This window comes from Heliangelus exortis, chromosome 2 (genome assembly GCF_036169615.1).
Source record: "Heliangelus exortis chromosome 2, bHelExo1.hap1, whole genome shotgun sequence".
Lineage (NCBI taxonomy): Eukaryota > Metazoa > Chordata > Aves > Apodiformes > Trochilidae > Heliangelus > Heliangelus exortis.
Window position 1 is genome coordinate 50,919,156 of NC_092423.1, and position 18,792 is coordinate 50,937,947.

At 39.4% G+C, this 18,792-nt stretch overlaps 1 protein-coding gene across 1 annotated transcript in view; it reads right to left on the reverse strand.

Annotated features, from left to right (window-relative positions):
* ITGA9 (integrin subunit alpha 9) overlaps nucleotides 1-18,792 on the reverse strand; it is a 211,105-nt gene that overhangs the window by 37,717 nt on the left and 154,596 nt on the right. Inside the window, exons 19-23 of the mRNA XM_071736098.1 lie at nucleotides 13,574-13,660; nucleotides 12,217-12,296; nucleotides 8,923-9,012; nucleotides 6,042-6,150; nucleotides 3,320-3,427 (exon numbers count right to left, since the gene is read on the reverse strand). Of these exons, the coding sequence (XP_071592199.1) occupies nucleotides 3,320-3,427; nucleotides 6,042-6,150; nucleotides 8,923-9,012; nucleotides 12,217-12,296; nucleotides 13,574-13,660 (474 nt within the window). The remainder of the gene's footprint in view (nucleotides 1-3,319; nucleotides 3,428-6,041; nucleotides 6,151-8,922; nucleotides 9,013-12,216; nucleotides 12,297-13,573; nucleotides 13,661-18,792) is intronic.

Below are 18,792 nucleotides of genomic sequence, written 5' to 3' on the forward strand. Positions count from 1 at the left end.
TTCTGTTAACACTAGCCCTTCTTTACTCTGTGTCAAGCTCTCCTGTGTCATCATCTATACTGTGTCTATCACAACACATTTACCAACAAGCTGAAGTATTTCATTTGTTGTTTTTAACCTGGCTTGAAGCCTCTGCAAGAAAGCAAGGACAAAAAATGTATAAAACCAAACAAGTACTGATTTGGTTCACATGCTTCCAAAACATAATTTATCACTGAAGAATGTTAGTATTTTCTATGTCAAGGGTGAAATTTCCTAGTTAAAATGACTCGTAACATTTCTAGCATTTCCTTTTGGTTTAAAATTTCTGATGGGGAGGGAAAAATTTTTTTGTCTTCTAGTTTTCCTTCAATTATCAATTTGCTTTCACTTCTGGCTTTTACTGTCAAATTGTTTATTTAATAGGGGGTTTGTTAGACAAAGAGTTGCAGAAATTCCCAGGACCCCTCAAAGAGTGTCTGCATATCTCTAGGGCAGAACTGAAAAATGTCAAAACATCTCTGTGACCTGAATTTCTCTGGAAGACAATCTTAAAGCAGTTTCTGCAATAAAGCCAAAAGCTTAGAGCAACAGAACAGAGGAAACACGGGGGCTGTTATGTCCTCTAAGAGCAGCAAGATAATCATTCCTATTAACACCTCCCAGAGATCCAGACTGTTCCACTGGGCCATATGTGACTCTCCTCCTTTTATTATTTTTTATGCCTTAAAGACTGGATCAGCCAACACAATAGGAAGGAATTAGGTCTTGGCAATATCTCGTGTAATATATGTGGGTTTGAGACACAAACTCTGGTGCTTTTGCTAAGCACTTTCACCTAAAATTTCACTGCTGTACTGTACATCAGAAAAGTGCTGAAAAAATTATTAGCTTTAAAAAATCCAAAACCACAATATTATCATATGTCAAATACTCTATCAACAGTTCCAGTTACAGCTAAATGGTAATTCCTAATCATCTGTATTTGTGACAGCTACTCTGAATGGTCTGGCAATGCTGACACCTACCTACCTAGTGTGGCTGGATTTTAAGTATAAAGTTATAATTACAGAAACACACGCACTGAAAGGATGCTACTACCTTTACTGCTCTCTGAATTCTGGAGTTCACGATTAGCAAAAGTTTGAAATCTTTAATAACTATGCTTACAAAAATGTTCTTGAAATACAGCTGTTCTAATCCATTTTCCAAAGTTCATGCCAATCTGCTGCGTTGAGGGTTTTGTTTGTTTGTTTGTTTAGGTATATTTAGTCTATGCCTTCATCCAACAAAAGATGAAAAGCTCCATTATTTTAGTGCTGTTTTCAGTCAATAAAAACTCAATAGGAGAGAGGCAGGGGAAAGCAGAGAAGGATGTTTTTCCTGTTACAATAGTAAGACTCGAGAGACATGAGTTTAGTGCCTGGATCTGACAAAAATTTCCTGTCTGACCTCAGGCAAACCATTTGGTGTTTCAATTATTTATCTGTAAAGCAGTGATAACCACTATCCAAGACAGGATTTGCTTGGATAACATTTATTAACATGTCAGAGATGCTCAACAACCCATGCATCAGACTCCTACTAACAATATACCCAAAATCAGTGGTTGAAATGATCAGTGAATCTTGCAGACATCTCTCATAATTGCCTAGTACCACTCTTCAGCCTGCATTGCAAATAGGTCTCACAACCACAGTCTGAAATTTATACAAACTGCAAAGTAGAAAAAAGATGTCAAATACTGATGGTGGAATGCAACCTGTTGGTTAGGAAAGTTTTTGCAAACCCTGAAAGTATTTATTAGCACAATGCTCAAGGCCACACCACCTGGCTGGACTTCCTTTAGGTAAGGGATCAAGGGTACACCAAGCAATGAAAAAACAAATTGAGAGCAAGATGTAAAGTTTTTGCCTTGTTTTTCTAACAACAGCTATTCAGAAAACACAATTATCCCAATGTTGTAAGTGTATCTCAAGGTCTTGTGCAGAAATGATGACAAACTATGCCTGGAAGTTGGCCCTTGCCTTGGGTAGGATACACCTCAGCTAATTCAAGCATGCAAAACAGCTGCCTTTTCTAAGACTCCTGGAAGAGTCAACACAGAGAAATAAGCATGCCTTGAAGGAATTAATCACACCCTAAGTTAGATGGGCTGAGTTTTCTATTCCTCTCTCTTGGCTATATAAGAATATCCAGACTGATTTTGGAGGACACACCAGCATTTGGGTAGACCACCTCTCTGCTGTAAACACTAAGAGACACACACACACACTCAGCACAAGAGACAAAGAGAAGTATCACAATGCTCTGACAGGCAGTGTGTCGAAGGGAAGGTAATCTTCCATGCATAAGGTTGGACTAAATGAAACATTAAAGTGAAATGCCATGGAAAATCAGATTCCGGCTAGTTGGAGAACTGACTTAGCCTATATCACTCTGGTGCCTCATCCAATACCCCAAATCTGTTTCTCAGTGATTCTGCTTTTACTGCCCATCTGTAAGCTGTGTGTTTATTTGTCTCATACCTTTCAACAGCACAAATCTGGGAAGCCTGCTTAGAAAGGTCTTACTGGATTTATATTTACACAGATTCAGTGACAGTCACCTGCACAGGAGGGATGGTAATAATTCTCATCCAAAAGGCTAAGTAGCTAACAACAAAGAAAGTATAGTATTTCTTTTCAAGTAGTCCAAATAGCTAGACATACCTCACAAAAACAGATTAATCTGAATTTAAGCACTGAGTTTACCTCAGTAGGGAGGTTTCCCTGTCCTGGTGACCAAAATATAAGTTTACTTTGTAGCTGACACAAAAACATCTTTTGAAAAATGTGTTGAAATAATAAACTTTCCTGTTACTTAGATTTGTTAAAAGAATATTTAAAAAGAGGAAATAACACACACTACAGGAAAATAGATATTGATAATGTTTTCAGACTTAGCTAGCATTTTTGCAGGTAAGCACCAGAAAAAGCCACACATTCTGATGATACTACATACGCCATTTAATCTGATTAAGAGTCAATGCTTTTGGAGGTGTGACTCAGGGAAGTGTTCTCTACATTTCCTTCAGGATTAGCCTGACCTAGTTTTACATTGCATTGTAGGAAAGCAGGAGCATAGAACCAGCTGCGTGCCCTAGGTGAGGGACAGCAGTCAACAGCTGGAGGGGCTCAGCTGCTTGTGATGTCATGTCATGGCCACAGACATGACACAAAGAATCTCTTATTGCCTAAAAAAGCAACCACTTCATCTATTTCTGGTGGACATTTTTTGTTTCATTTGTCAATAGCTCTCAGTGACTCTCTGGGATTACAAGACATCATAACATACTCACCATCATCTGCTGAACATGAAATATTTCAGCGCCGGTGGCAGAGAGGCGGTTTGGAAATGAAATGTCAAGAAAAGCTCCAGGAAGAGTGCTTGGTCCAGCATTGTAAACCTGTAAGACAAGCATGCATATAAGCATTATTAAAATAAAATTACATGTATGACTGCTCATAAATGGGAAATTACTGTAGAACCAGAGCTGGCTGTATAGGTGCATTTGAAAAAAAAAAATACTATGGAAGTTTTTCAATATCTTTCAACTAAGACTTCTTCTGTAAGTATCAGGATGAAGTCAAAGGCTTATCTTATCACTTTAGTTACAGCTCATACATCAAGTGAGCAGCAGTTTTACAGGATAACTACCAGCCATCAATACAAATAGCACGAGACTTCAACCTTAAGTACAGAGACACTGCTAGTACTCTTCGAGTGTTTTGGTAACACCATCCAGAAAACTGTAAGTAATATTGCTGTCTCAGTTAACATTCTCATTTCCATCTGGTAACCACTGCATTATACTCTCCATATGTTTTCTGTATGGAGCAGAAGCCAAAGAAATTATGACTGTGACTACTGGACTTGGAGTTTGCTGAGTGAGTTGCCAGGAAATGCATATGAACAATTTCCATTCAAGTTCTAGGGTTTCCAACTAAATGAAACTCTAAGTGGAAAACACTGGCTTTCTATCAAATTCCCCCACAAATTTTCAACAAAAACTCAAAGAATTTCCAGTCCACCACTGAAACTTATCCAGACAATATTCCAAAATTCGTGGGGTTTTGCTGAACAGAAACAATCCACAGAAAAATGTCAATGAAAATAAGTTCTCATGTCTATCTACATTTTTCTTTTAAAAAAAAAAATATTTCCTGGTTGTTTCAAACAACACATATAACTGCATACAGTAAAAGCATTGAGCTCATAAGAACATTTATCCACACTGAGACAGTATAGTCAAAAGATACAGCAATCAGTTGTTAATAGTGCAAAGTAAAATAAACTAAAACCAACAGGTTTTCATTCTTCAAATTATGTTTATATTTGAAGAAATGCCTGACTGTTAAAGAGAATCTGTTCACAATGCCAAATCCTTACAAAAACCCCCAGGCTCCAGACAGGAGAAATCCCACTGCAGTGGAGCAGGATAAATGCTGCATGAAATACAAAGCCAATGTCTCATTTTAACATTCAAGAAAACTTTTCTTATCTCACTGAGATCAGGTAAGATCTAATGAAGAAAATTTTGATTGCACATCTTGTTACCCCCCAAAAATGATGCAAAGATCTGTTTCCTTATGAACATTGGAGATGGTATAAACTTTCAAATTTAAAAACCACTATAAAGCCCCATATTTTTGTAAATCATCAATTTTTCTTGCTTAAGAAACAATTAATTTTCTCCATCTGGAGAGGTTTAATAAATGGCAGACAAATCATTAAAAATAATCAAGCAGTGATGCAAACCATGCTTTACCCATTATGAAACTCTACCCTTTCTCTGACACAGTTACGAAGTTTACCCTGTTACTGGAGAGCAGATTTTTGAGTTGTTACAGTATAATTTTCTAGTTTCATACATTAAAAAAAATATTATTTATATTGCAACTTCTAAGAGTGTGCAGGAGAGGCAAGGCTGGAGAAGGATAAATAGTGGCTCTGCCACCATACAGATTCTTTCTCTCTTACCTGTTGTCACTTTGTTTTATTGAAAATATTCATTTAGTTAAAGTATCGGTACATCTGTTCTTTATCCGTTTTTAACCAATAACTGGCTATGCTGGGGAGGGAGGGGTGAAAACCAATGAGACCTCAAGAATTAATAGGCTGGTTCACAAAAGCTTTAATGTCCTAAAATCCTGCTTTCACTCCTTTTCAGTAAATAGCTAAGGGCACTGCATGACAGTGGGGGCTTAATTGCTCTGGACCACAGCCTGTCCATGGAGGAAGACGTGTTATTCATTAGGAGCTGAGCAGCATTCATGCCTAGGAGAACAGAATTTTTCACAATAAATGATTCCCCCACGTCTGCATGATTTATCATTCCCTAGTTCCACCTAGCGGTCAAAAAGGGTTTGAAGTGCTTGTAATTGATACAGTCATGGCAGCAAGACAACTTCATTTCAGTCGCATTACAAGAGTTTTTTAAAATAAATCATCCATATGTTTTGCCACATCAGGAATCCATCTAACTGCCACGTGAAGGGTATCCACAGGCAATACTTGAATAACGCTGAGATGCATTGAGATACTGAATGAAACCTTCTCACACCTGTCTTTTTAGTGCCTTCCCTGAACTGTATGTTCAGCAGCAGTGCTATGAACATTTTGATACTGGGGGCATTTAGCAAATCTGAATCCCTTGTGTGTGTTTGTTTTTATGGATCAAGGCTGCCCACTCCTCTGCTCAATGACTGTTATTCCTACCTTTTGAGCATGTGAACATATCCAAGATGTGACCCTTCAGTAACTAGAGCTCTTCATGCATATGATGAAAGGCAAAAGAGAAACAAATGGTAGCAGCTTCATTGCTATGGGAACAAGTTACCTCATTTGCAATTCTTTTTATACTTAGATAAGAAAATACACCATCCCTGTATGCTGTAAATACAGCATCCACGCAAGAATTAATTATACCGTGATTCAAAAACGAATACCAATGCCCATGCCATACTCAGAATTAAAGAGATACAATACCAGAAAACAGTCAAAATAAGGATTGGTTTTACCTGAAGTGTGAAGTTGAGAGACTGGAAAAGGCACTCATGGTTTTCTAACTGAATGAAGTTGGATGTTTCCACAGAATCACCATAGAAAAATGAAGTAGGGAAGACTTCTCTGAAAGATCAAGATGCATATTTAGTAAGCTGTGTTTGTCACCAAAATTAAATGTATTTGTGGCAAGCTGAACTGCACCTCCAGCTTTCTGATCATGTGAAAGCCTATGGGACCATTTTACATTAATTTATTATTTGTGATTTGATTTCCTTCTGACAACACTAGACTGCACAATCAACATCTCAAGTGATGCAAGTTAGAATCCCATCAATTCAAGCAGTCTTCTTTTGATTACTTATCTCCTTTTCTCCCTTCCTCCTTTTCTATCACAAAACCTTTTCCTCCAGGGCCCCCTGCCATGTGTGATCTCTGCAAGTCCTATAGCTTGTGTAATACAGGAATACACTGTGCTATGGAGTTAACCTGAAGAAACAGTTACTAATAGGAATACTCTCAGTTATACGTTCACTGAAGTAACATTTCAGTTCTATCTCCTATTCACAGAGCACTGCAGGAATCAACACTTCATTAATTATCTGAGCTTCACTACCTTTATGATTAGCAAATGGTTACAGGGAAGATTAATTGGGGATATAACTCACTTTCAAATACAGTGGCACAGGCCAAGTCTCCTCAACTACTCTTACTGCCTTATCACAAAGCTAAAATGCAGTAGGGTTTTATCAGAAAAGACTTGGAAGCACAGCACAGTACCTGGAAATCCTGCAGAAGAGGACTAGGAGTGCTTTAAGCATCCTTTGTGCCTCCTTCTAATCTCAGGCTTCTCCACCGCCTGGAAAGAGTCCTGGTGGAATTTCAGACAAACCTTGGCGAGGGACTGCCTAAAGCTCTGCTTCCTTCCCAGGCTGTCCTTTTGGGGCAGAGTTTTTTGTGACAGGATTTTAGGCCTGTGTAATAGGTACATATCAGTTTTTCCTGCCTGCCTCCTGTTCCAGGAATTGCTAGGGGAAACAGGGAGAGACAGATTCGCTCCTCCCATTTACAGTATTGTGCCAAAAGGCTCCTCCCAAATCATGGCACAAGCCCTTCCAGGCTATTTATGACCAAGGAAGAAATTTGCTCTTGTAGACTCAAATGCAGGATAGCTAATGAAATAATCTTTAAAAATACACTGTCCAAAAAAAGTGTGTTCCTAATATTACCACGGCTGAGAATGCTGTGCCTTCCAATAAACCAAACTTTTCCCTGGTAGCTGGAAAATTCTGTGAACTTCTACTAAAGTCTTGTCTATGAGGGAGAAAAATAAAAATCCACACGGGCCGTTGGGTGGGGCTTATAAATTCAGAGACCTTGTGCTTCAAAAAAGTACACTCTGAAGTGAAAATAAAGAACCAAATTTTTATCATGTTTTTTTGGCATGTAGTATTCTGTAGGTGACAGAGATCTAAAGACACAGACAAACACTCTCCTATCTGTAAAGCTGTAAAAAGAAAAAAACAACAAAAAACCAAAAACCAAAACCCCCGGATCTTTATCAAAGCATCAAGAAGCAAGGGCTAGAGAGTTAATTTCTGCACAGTCTGCAACAATGACAGCATTCAAAAACTTCCAGAAAACTTCCAGAGCACCGTGCTGAGAGGGTTCTCTCAATATGGAGATTTTTGTTCTTGCTAGTCATCTTGTGAGGTCTGAAAGTGCTCTTCACTTCCCCGAGCAGGCTCAGGCATATCTTCCACCCATTGTGACTATTGTGGCAGTAATTAAGGGATTTTATTTCTATGTAAGAAGAGAGGAAACCAGCTTCATGTGCTAAAACCCAGAGGAGGCCAGGAATCTGACTTTACCCAGCTTTTCAGCCACATCACACGTCCGTTTAAGTAACTTTGTTCCCACACATGAAGCACACTGGTCAAGGGAATAATTTTATACTGATGCCAACCTGCACTGATTATTTAGTTAATATGCATTCCCTGGAGGCTGCCGAAAATGGCTGCTAAAACATACACTGACCTCCTGGGGACACTGCTGATGAGTTTTTGCTTCCCCAGTTTAGGAATAACTGTCTACTCTCTCAGTCTACACGGATGCTAATTCTCCTCCAGTGACCACATCCCCCAGTGCAAACTTAAGCACTGTCTGTACTAGAAGGTGGTCTGTCTGTCAAGCCTGATCACAAATCTTTCATTCTGGATTTAGGATTGTGCTGTAGAAATGGTGGGGAAGACCCCTGAGAACAAAGGAAGTTGCACATGTGCAGCCCTGGGGAGAAGACAATGCCTATGTGTTATACAAGTATTCCATTTAAAGGATGAGTGATGTTCTTTAGTTGGTATTCAGACATCTCACAGACCAGGGAGCAGAGAGAGTGGGAAAATGAACAGAAGCAAATTCTGATTGTGAAATAAAACAGAAAGGCAAACAACCAGACGCCACAACTCCTTAAAATCCCAGAACATTTGACCCTAACCTTTGGCCTGGTGATTCTCAACCATATCCTTAAAGACATGCCCCAAAGAACAGGACATGATTTGCTTGTTATCTTTTTATTTCATTTTAAGGTTCATCATACCTACAGAATCACATTAATTCAAATATGATCACTAAAATACTTATTATAAATATGATCATAAGTAATTTGCACTAGCTAGAAAGAAATGGGAAAGAGGTACAGTGTGGGAATGAAGGACATGACAAATAAAATTCCCAGATAATGAATGAGGTTGTCTGTATTTCCAGAGTCTGGGAAGTAGGCAAAGAGCAACAGTCAGGCTACATGTAAACAAAGAGAAGAATTCAGTTTTTCACTAGAAGAGACTTGGTTGTTATTGTTAGGATTATTATTGTTGTTTTCATTTGGTGACTGGTACTTACCCACTGATAGATGAGTCCACTTCATGCATGAGGGGCACTGACAGGGTCAGAGTATTATCATGCAGAGATTCAGTGCGTTCTAGGTTTCCACTGTGCCAGAAAAGAAAAATAAACATGCTTCAAATCAAGTCTTTGCACTATATCACACAGTTTCACAGCTACCACCTCTCCTTCTTGTACTTTGAGACTCTATTTGAGTGATGTCAGTTCTCCTTAAGAAGCCTCTTAAAGATTAAGAGTTACATTTGTTCATCCCACCTTGGAGAGGGCACACACATAAAGCATGCATTTTGCATTTGCTCCTTTTAGGCTGTGACATGGCTCACACCAAGCTCCCACCAAAAAACCTGTCCTGGAGCAAGGTGCAAATTCAAACAGCAATGAAAAACTACCATCACACAAGGTGGAGACATCACACATGGTAGAGATAAACAAGGGTGGTTAGATTCCTGTGCAAGGGTTCATTGTCTCCCAAGGATGCACACACTCCACACAAGGTCTAGACCCAGTAAATTAAACTGCATTTTCATTGTACCAACATTGTACCACAGCACCGATTTGGTGCTGCTATAAGAAAATTTTTGGGCAAGACCCTTATACTGAACTGGCTGTAAAGTTCCTGTATTTAGTTGCCCAAACAAAAGCACTTTTACTTTACATTTTCCAAAGCAGACATCTCAACTGGTCAAAAGTAGGAGGAGGAAAGAGAAAAGGGAACAATCATTTTTCATGTGAGTCAGTATGTTTCAGTATGACCACTTATGTATGAAGCCTGGGAAAAGCTCTGGAAATGCAAGTCCAGTACACAAACTTGAAATAATTCTAATTCTGATGACTGTGCTTGGTGCGTAACAGCTCAGAAGAACGCTCTTGGAAAATATATTACATATATTTCCAATTTCTTGAGCAAGTGACTCTGGAATCACTTTTGCCTTGCAGTTCATTGGAATTACTCACAAATCAAACTGGCAAAATAAAAATATATGATCCTATATGAGAACAGTATCACTGAGGCAACTGCAGGCAGTAGCATCCCAAGTGATACCATGCAGATGATGAGATACTCAGATTACAAAAACAGAGCTTGTTGGCTACATACATGCTTAGATATTGCTCAGCTTTCTGCAACTGACATATTGTTCATATCTGCTAATAAAACTATAGCTCAGATGGAAAAAGCCACAAACTTTCAGTCCCAGGAAAAAAAAAAAAAAAAAAAAAAAAAAAAGCATTTAATAAAAGTTTTTCCTCTGAATAGGCTCAAAGAAGAGTCCAAAATGTGACATTTCTAATCCAAAACAAATACTGAGATACCATGGTGGCAAGCAGAATAAGCAAGCAGAATTCCATACAGGGTTCATGGGTATGCACTTATTGGTTTCAAAGACAGCAAAGGTACTATCAGAAAAGGGGAATACAGCTCAGCCAATATAGCTCTAGAAAAATAGTTCAGTCCAAGAAGCACAGAAGAGGGTTTGTTTGTTTGTGTTTTTTTTTAAACAGAAAGAATAAATTTAATGTTTAATACTTCTCTGAACCAGTCTTTTGTTACAGATGCTACTGTCAAATTTGCAGCTACAAGAGACAGGCTTAAGTGGTCCTGAAGGTCAATACTTATTTTGTCATGACAGCATGGCATAGGTTCTCTATGTCCAGTCATTCCTGCCACACTAACTTGTTTTGTGTGTAAAAAATGTCCCTCCTCATTGCAGTCTGGCCAATGCACAGACACTTCCCTTCCACTTCCTTACTGCTGACTTTACCCCAAAGCTCCCTGCTACATCCCAGCAACTCATGTGGCAGAAAGCTTTTATTGTATTTATTTTACAAGTGAGCTAATTGAGCAATTTGCTCAACATCACAGAGAAAATGAGGTCCCAGCACTGGGACCTATACTCCTGTCTTCAGAGGTTCAGCTCAGCCCTCATAACCCAAGTGTCCTCCTGCCAATCCTTATGGTATTAGAAACTTTTTTATCCCCGTAAGCATTCCCACTATGTGTACAAACCATTTACTTGTTTGCTCTACCTAAAGGTGCTGACTAACCTTTCTCACGGGTAGAGCACAGAAATCTGAGGAGTAAGATCACAGAGGAGAGCCCTGTGCTATCCAAGGCAGGGGAATAAGAGGTATAGTCTGGAAAACACAGGATGGGCATGTTTCAAAAAGTGCTCACCCATCATTGCACTGGCTGGCATTCATCTAGCAGACCCTGATGCATTTCTCTGACCTAGGATAATCATGGGGTCTCTAACACGCAAGACATGGTCTTGTCCCTCTGATATGAGGTCTCATTTTCAATGTTTCATACCAGCCCCTCATGCTGCAGGATCTTGTTCCTATCTACAGCTGTTACTGCAGGGTAGGACTACGCCTTATGAGAACAGTCACTCAGCAACTGCTGCATCCCATCTCTCATCTCCAGCTGGTTGGGGGAGTGCCATCAAAGTGAGGAGGATAATTCAGGCTGGAGAATCTGATTTTGACATGGGAGGGTATAAAGTTGGCCCACCCACACCGTAAGTGGATGCAGAAACCAGTCACACACCCAGCAAGTCAGAGCAGCAGCTCATGGCCCAGGTTAATGCAGTTGTGCTACTGTAAGTTCCCATACACATCCCGACAGTACCTGTGAATAAATCACCCACAGAGGATATCTCTTCGTGGCACATCATTTTAGGAAGCACAGAACATAAGTCACACCTTTTTTTTTTTTCTTCCCAAGATAAAATCCCTATGCAAGCATACTTGGCATCACCCCACTTCAATGCCTGTTCCAAGTTCCCTGTTCAGCTGTTTCATGCAGTCTGTCATAGCTCACTGAAGATCCAGAAGGGGAAAAAATAGACATGCAACTTTGGGAACTGTCAGTGAGATCCCTGACCGTCTGATGAAAGCATTTATCTTTTTTGGTCTGCATCCAAGCATGCTTATTTCATTCAAATGCTGGAACAAATGGGTCTGCCTGGTACTGATCATAAAATGCAGCTGAGCTGAGGTTGTTATGGGGCCCAAGGGATGGGCACAGAAACACAAGGACCTTATGACCTAGAGAATACAAAATGTTCCTGGTAAAGAAACCCCAAGTACAATCCCTCTTCATTTTTCAGGAAGCTTCATCACATGTTTCCTCTATATTATCAATACAAACGCATTTAACCCAAATAATTTAACCCCATTTAACTACACATACACATCTCTAAAACTGGTATCACACAACTGTCAAGCATATGTAATGCACACTTCAAGCAACAAAGATTGTCCAAGCAATCAAGATACACAAAGTCTCCTTACCTCTGGGCAGTGACAAGGAATGTAAGCATTTCTTCTTGTCCTGTCAAGTGGGTTGTGTCAAAGATCACACTGAACTCGTACTGCACAAAAAGAAGTGACATTTAGAGACACTATATATTGTTCCAAAATGTGTTTGTTCTGAAATTTTACAATATATTTTACTGATCTAGCTTTACAAAATTAGTGTATTTCGATACATTTAAGAGAGCCTCCCCTATTGTGGAGTAGTTTTTAAATCCAGCAAATGTGTCTCTGTTCAAATATTAGAGAGTCCAATTTTTACTTTCCTTGTGAAAAGGCTTTTCCTACAATCACAGCTCAATTATATTTATTGAGAAGATCATCTGCAAAGGGAAGGGCCTGCCAGGATAAGGGGATCTGTACCTGAAACAACCTCAGCACCAACCTATGCTATTTGCTCAGGAATACAGATCATGCTGTAGTCCTGCACAGGCACTTGGAACAACCCACAGCAGCAGCATTTGGGCCACCCATCATAATGGATAAAAGCAGGGTCTAATTTTGAAAAAAGAATCTATTTTGATGACCACTGTAGTACTTGGTCAAGTGCAACAGTTTCCAAATTCATGTTAATTTCAATGGCTTGCTGAAAAAAATCTGAAGATAAACCACCTATGTCATTCTTAAGATAGAATTCTTACATTCCGGATAATATTTTGCTACTACATTTATTTTTCTCATTCAATTTAAAAACTTTTAAAATTGTTTGAAAAGAGCACATTACTGTCAATAAAGCATATACAAGAAAAAAAATTGTCAGGTCAAAGGATGTTAATTCTGAAAAATTTCATAATAATTTTGTACAGGTAACCCTGAAGTTATTCCTCTTCATTTCACTTTTCTAAGTTGTTCATTTGTACAGTCAGTTCAGTGAGAGAAAGAAACCAGCTGCATTTTTAAAGATGAGAGATTTCATCTTCTACTTCTGAAAAAGATCCTCTTTAAAAGCTACCAGGAGACCATAATATGAAAAAATTCAGTTGCACTTTAATGTGACAGAAGACAAATATACCCAAAGAGAGTATGGTAACAAAATAAGAGAGTCTTCTTCTAATGTTTTTCAGTGGAAAAATCTTGGGTTTATTGTAGCTGCAAAACCTTCATTATTTTTCAAGAGCATTTTATTGCAGTGCAGAGGGTACTGTCATTGGCTCTGTCTGGTGGGAAAGAGGAGAGCTCCCCTCCAGAGCTGTGAAAGGCTTAAATATCTGGGTCAGAAAGCTACAGAAAATAGCAGTCACAGACATTTAATAGAGCAATTGTCTTTTCAACCACTCCTTGGAGACAAAGAATTGAACAAACCATCACTCTGCAAGTGCAAGTATCACAACATTACCCTAGATTTTGATCTCATGAAAGGAAATCCCACACTGCACTTGAGGAAGTCTGACTCCAGCAACTCACAGGCAATGCCCAGCTCCTCCTGTAAGAAAATAAAAAAGGCCATGAGATGATAGATTTGCTGAGAAAAAGAGGATTACTAAGAAATATCATTGTGATGAAGCATACTAGAAAATTACAAATTTCCCACCATAGCAGTGTTACTGCCAGAAAACTAATATTGTTTGAATCATTGAATATGGAGAAGCGTGGTGTTACAAATCCTCACTTGACTTCAGTCGGATCAGCATCAGGAAGAAGACAACTATCAGAAAGAAGACAACTCTGAGAAACACACCAGAGGTAAATACTGCATGACTAAACACAGTAGTCAGGGAATCAGCCCCAGGTTCTTGGATAACACAGATCATCAATTGTTCCCTCTTTTTATAAAAAGGCAACTTTCCAGTGGTCCAGAATATGGGTTTCTCAAGGCAGATTTTACAGGTACCAGTATTATTAACTGGGTTGGGTGACAGTGACGAAACTGTGCCATGCTCAGATGCTGGAGAAAACATTCATCTGATCCTGATGACATTTACTGCCTTGATCTCTTTCTCTGGCTCACAAGATGAAACTTCTTCAGTGATATAACAGTAGCATGGATAAAGTATGGGAATGAACCTCTCCTGATAATAAACAATGACAGACATCGCCAATAATCAACAGAACATTGTCAATAATACAAATGAAAAAGGTTAGAGCAGCTAACCCTATCCTACTTGACTGGTTAATCCACTAAAAACGCAAAAATTATTCTGTTGAATGGGAAGAGTTTCACAGCTCCATAAAATAAATATCTGGCTCCAGGTTTGCATGCTGTCATCTTCAAACTGTCAGAGAACAGCTCTGGGGTCTGTCACTGTTGACAACTTCATCACACTAAATTGCAGGATTGGGATTCAATTCCAGAATCTGATATGCACTTTCAGGTGCCTTCACAGCAGGTGATTGCTATGTGTCCTAGATGTCAGTGCTCCCATCATCACCAATCAATGTAGAAAAAATTTCATCAGACCAAATGTGGATGTTTAGGTCAGACTGAGCTGAATACCTCTCTAGGCCCAAGGACTGACTCCATCATCACTAGACATATGGTATTGATAGTTATGCTACAACATGAACACCTAAATTTAGACATCTCGATCTAGAAATTAATCCTATTCTAGAGACATAGCTGAGTATGGCTTAGCTGCAGGATGTATGATTTGACCTGTTTCTGGTACCTACAGCAGTTGGTGAAGTCGAGGCTGTTTCTTTATGCACATTTCCCAAATCACTTCAAATATCACTCCCTAAAATGTACATGATTACCATTCTCAGCTGGAACAAACACACTTGGAAGCAGATTCCTGAAACTGCAGACTCAGGCTACAAGCATCTCCAAGAAATGTCTCCCAGCCTTTCACATTGTGACTCAAGCACAGTATTAGTACTCTAGAGACATTACTATTAATCTGAGTCTGACAGCATTCACATTCTTGAGCTTTTAACTGCTTCCTGTGACATCTGAAAGACAAAGCCTCCTTTATCTTCAAAATTATGACTCAAATAAGAGCACATATTTACAGAAAATTATAACACTACCTGTCTTATCTGACTCAGACAGTACTTCGTAGGTTTCATACAAAAAGAAAATAATATGAGGAGAAAATCCATTCATACTTGGATATGCCTGATGGCAAATTACTCCAGTACTGCTCAAATGGCAGAGTAGTGGCCTCCACATTCAGCTACTTTAAGGATTTTTTTCCTTGCAGTCTTCAGTAGGCTTCTATTTTTAGAAATACAAAAGATGGCATTGCCCAGTAAATCAAATATCCAGTTTCAGTTATAGAAAGCTACCATGCTCATATGCTGTGTTAGATTTTCTCCTCCATTTAACACAAAACAGCAGAGCAAGTGCTTCATGGTAAAGCATCCCCTTCACTTGCCTTTTCCTCTCGGCAATCTGGGAGGTTCTCCAGTTTTATCTGAGTTACCAAGATAACACAAACTCTCAGCAGCTGCATAACCAAATGAAAAATTTCACAGCTGTTTCCTCTGGGAATGTTCTTTGTTCTGTGTTGTTCAAATGTCCCTCGTTGTCTATCTGGGGCAACCTATGAACTCTCTTTCATCAACTCCCAGACTCTGTTCATTCAAGAGGAGTTTCTATTTACATAGCTGTCTGGTGGTGACAGTGACCAGACAGACCCAAGAAGCTGCCTCTTCTCCTTAAGGCCATATCACTTCAGAGATGTCAGAAAACACGATACCAGAAAGAACTCTCATCTTGATAAGAGCAGAAGTACAGTACTCCTTCATTTTGCACGCTGGCGGCTGTCTGCCTTTGTAGCCCTGACAGGAGGCAGGCAGATGCCTGCTGTTTAATAATGGGCTGTTAAAGGAAATGACAGATAATGTTGCACTGGCTGGTTTTGCTGTTGTTCCTTACAATAGATTAATGGATGCAGTAAGATTGACTTAAATGACCTTCTGGCTTCATTAGCAGACCATCCGGTTTAATGAGTAATGTTAATACAACATTATTGAAGTTCAGACTGGACATAAGGAAAAAGTTCTTCTCTGAGAGTCAATCACTGGAACAGGATCGCCAGGGAATTACATGTCAGAGTTCAAGAGGCATCTATACAATACTCTTCTAGTCATATGATAAAGTTTTAGGTCACCCTGTGAGGAGCAGGGAGATGGACTCAGTGATCCTCATGGATCCCTTCCAAATTGGGATATTTTGTGATTCTATGAGTGCTGCAAAGTCAAACTGCTCAATGATAAGAAACAGTAGAAATAAGTTTGCCTGTATGACACTGGTTCAGTATTCTTTACAGTTCTAAATTACACAGGCTACCCAGAAATCTTCTCCATGGATGCCTTGCTTTGCTCACTCTGTGATTAGAATGGAGAAACTCAGTTAATGAGTAAATATTTGTTTTCCCTTCACTGCTCCTTGTCTGACTTCAGGCTTTATTTGCAGAACACTGTTTTGGAGAGAGAGAAAATTGTTCCCTATAGTGTTCAATTCTGTAACATGCACACATACCATAAGCACTTAATAAATTCAATTTTCACACTATTCCAGCAAGTTGAATCTAGCTAACAGAGAACAGAAACAGTGCAACTCAGGGCTTCCAGAAATTTTCGATGCCACTTCTCACTGATGTTAGGTATTGCTTCTAGTGTGAAATGTGTCTTTATAACAATATAACCCAGCTGAGAATCCAGTTCACTGCATGAGTTTCCATAGCAGTTTCTAGTCTGCTTAAAAACATAGCCAAAGGGGTTGGAAGCTTTCCTTCCAATAAGACAGTGTGAAGCTTTGTATGGAAAACTTTTTCTTTCTGAAACGTTTCACAGAATTTCATATTCTTCGGAGAGTCAATCAGATAGTGACCCAATTAGCCAAATACCTGTATTGTTACCACATAACAAATGCAGACCTGGGTATGAAAACATTAAATTCAGGCTGGCGAAAAGTTTGTTTCTCAAAGTCCTTTGTTGCAGAAAGAAAAACTCCTGACAGTTGTAACCTGTGCAATGAAACACTCAAGTTTTAACTCCATTACAAGGGGCCTGCGTGGAAACAAAACTCAACATAATGCTGTCAAACATAATCCCTGGGACATGTAATAAGGTATATGAGCAGAGATGTAACAAAATGGCCTTATTTTTGGACATAAGTTTTTGAAGGATAAATGCTATGCATGGTTTCAACTAGGTGGTGCAAGGTAATGATCATACTAATACAGTGTGTAGAAACAGCTGGGAACATTACTGCTGGCTAAATTAGACTCCAGAGGATAAACTTCAGCAATACCCGGATTCTTTCCCATCTCTCTGCTGGTGCACCACGAAGTCTTCACTGAGGGACAACAGCTGTCTCATCCATTGGCATCTTTGGCCAGTACCTGCCTCAGCAGAAGCAGCCAGGTGCTGAACATGCAACTTCCAAGTCTATCTGACTACAGGCTGACAGTGTGGGATGCTCCTCAGAGCAATGGCACCTCATATTCTTCTCCATAGCCCATACAGTCATATCCTTACTGCCCAAAATAACATAGATACTTAACCAGAAGTGAAGGGCTCACAGAGTAATTTGCTTCATATAGGTAGACAAGCTACATCAAGCTGAATGCTTGTAACAATTCATTCAGCTCTGTCTAGAGAGCATTTCAACATGAGTAAAGCATTTTAACCACATAGATAGGATGCTGGGTTAAGGGATCATTATCTTACCCTGGAATAACTCAAGAGCTGTATAATTTTGCTGGCTTCACCTAGCTGATTATCTCGGGATATAACATATGGAACATTCCCAGATTTTGCGTTTTTTCTATCACAGAGATCATAACTGGACTGCAAGAGAACCACACATTTTCAGGCCACACGAGGTGGGCTGTGACTAAGAAAATAGCTTGTCAGCACTAGAGCAGGCCATACTAAGTAAGTTTTTCACAGTATGTATAAAGTCTGACTTTCATTAATGGGATTTGATGGGCCCAATGTTCTCACAGGATAAAGAGGGGACCAGCTGTGTCTGCTTTGACCTTGAAGGGTTCTTTTCAACTTGCCAACAAATCTAAGACTTAAAAAGAAGGAAAAGAGAATGCTTTAAGAAAACAGCAAGAGAAAATCACAGGTGGAAGAAGAAAGGTTGCCTGGCTCTGGATAAAACAGTCATAGGTCTGAGGCTGCCCCTGGGAAGGGTTTCCCTGTTGACACACTAACAAAACACGTTGTTCTTAACTCATCTCCCTCTTCCCTGAATGCAGATGACAAAAATGGCCACCATTTGTGAAATGACACTGCCCAGAGAAGGATAATTAAACTTCCTCAGCTTTACCTTGAATAACTGTTTTAAAATCAGATCACCTATGTTTCTTTCCCAAGGGACTCTTGCATAGCTTGTATATGATGACACTGATCATCTGATACACCCTAATCCTTCTCTCTCTCATTTTTGTCCAACCAAAACCCTCCAGCCTTCCTGAGCCTGATCTGGCAGTTCATAAAATCATACGATGTTTTTATTTCTTCCCAAAAAGTAAAGCAACTTCTCTGAACTGCTCAGGTCACCAGCACACTTTCTCAATTTGCTCCCACCCTTCATTCTAATCCATGACTGTATGTAAGTTCCTTGCTTTAAGCATTTCCTGAAGTAATCTTCCCCAGATT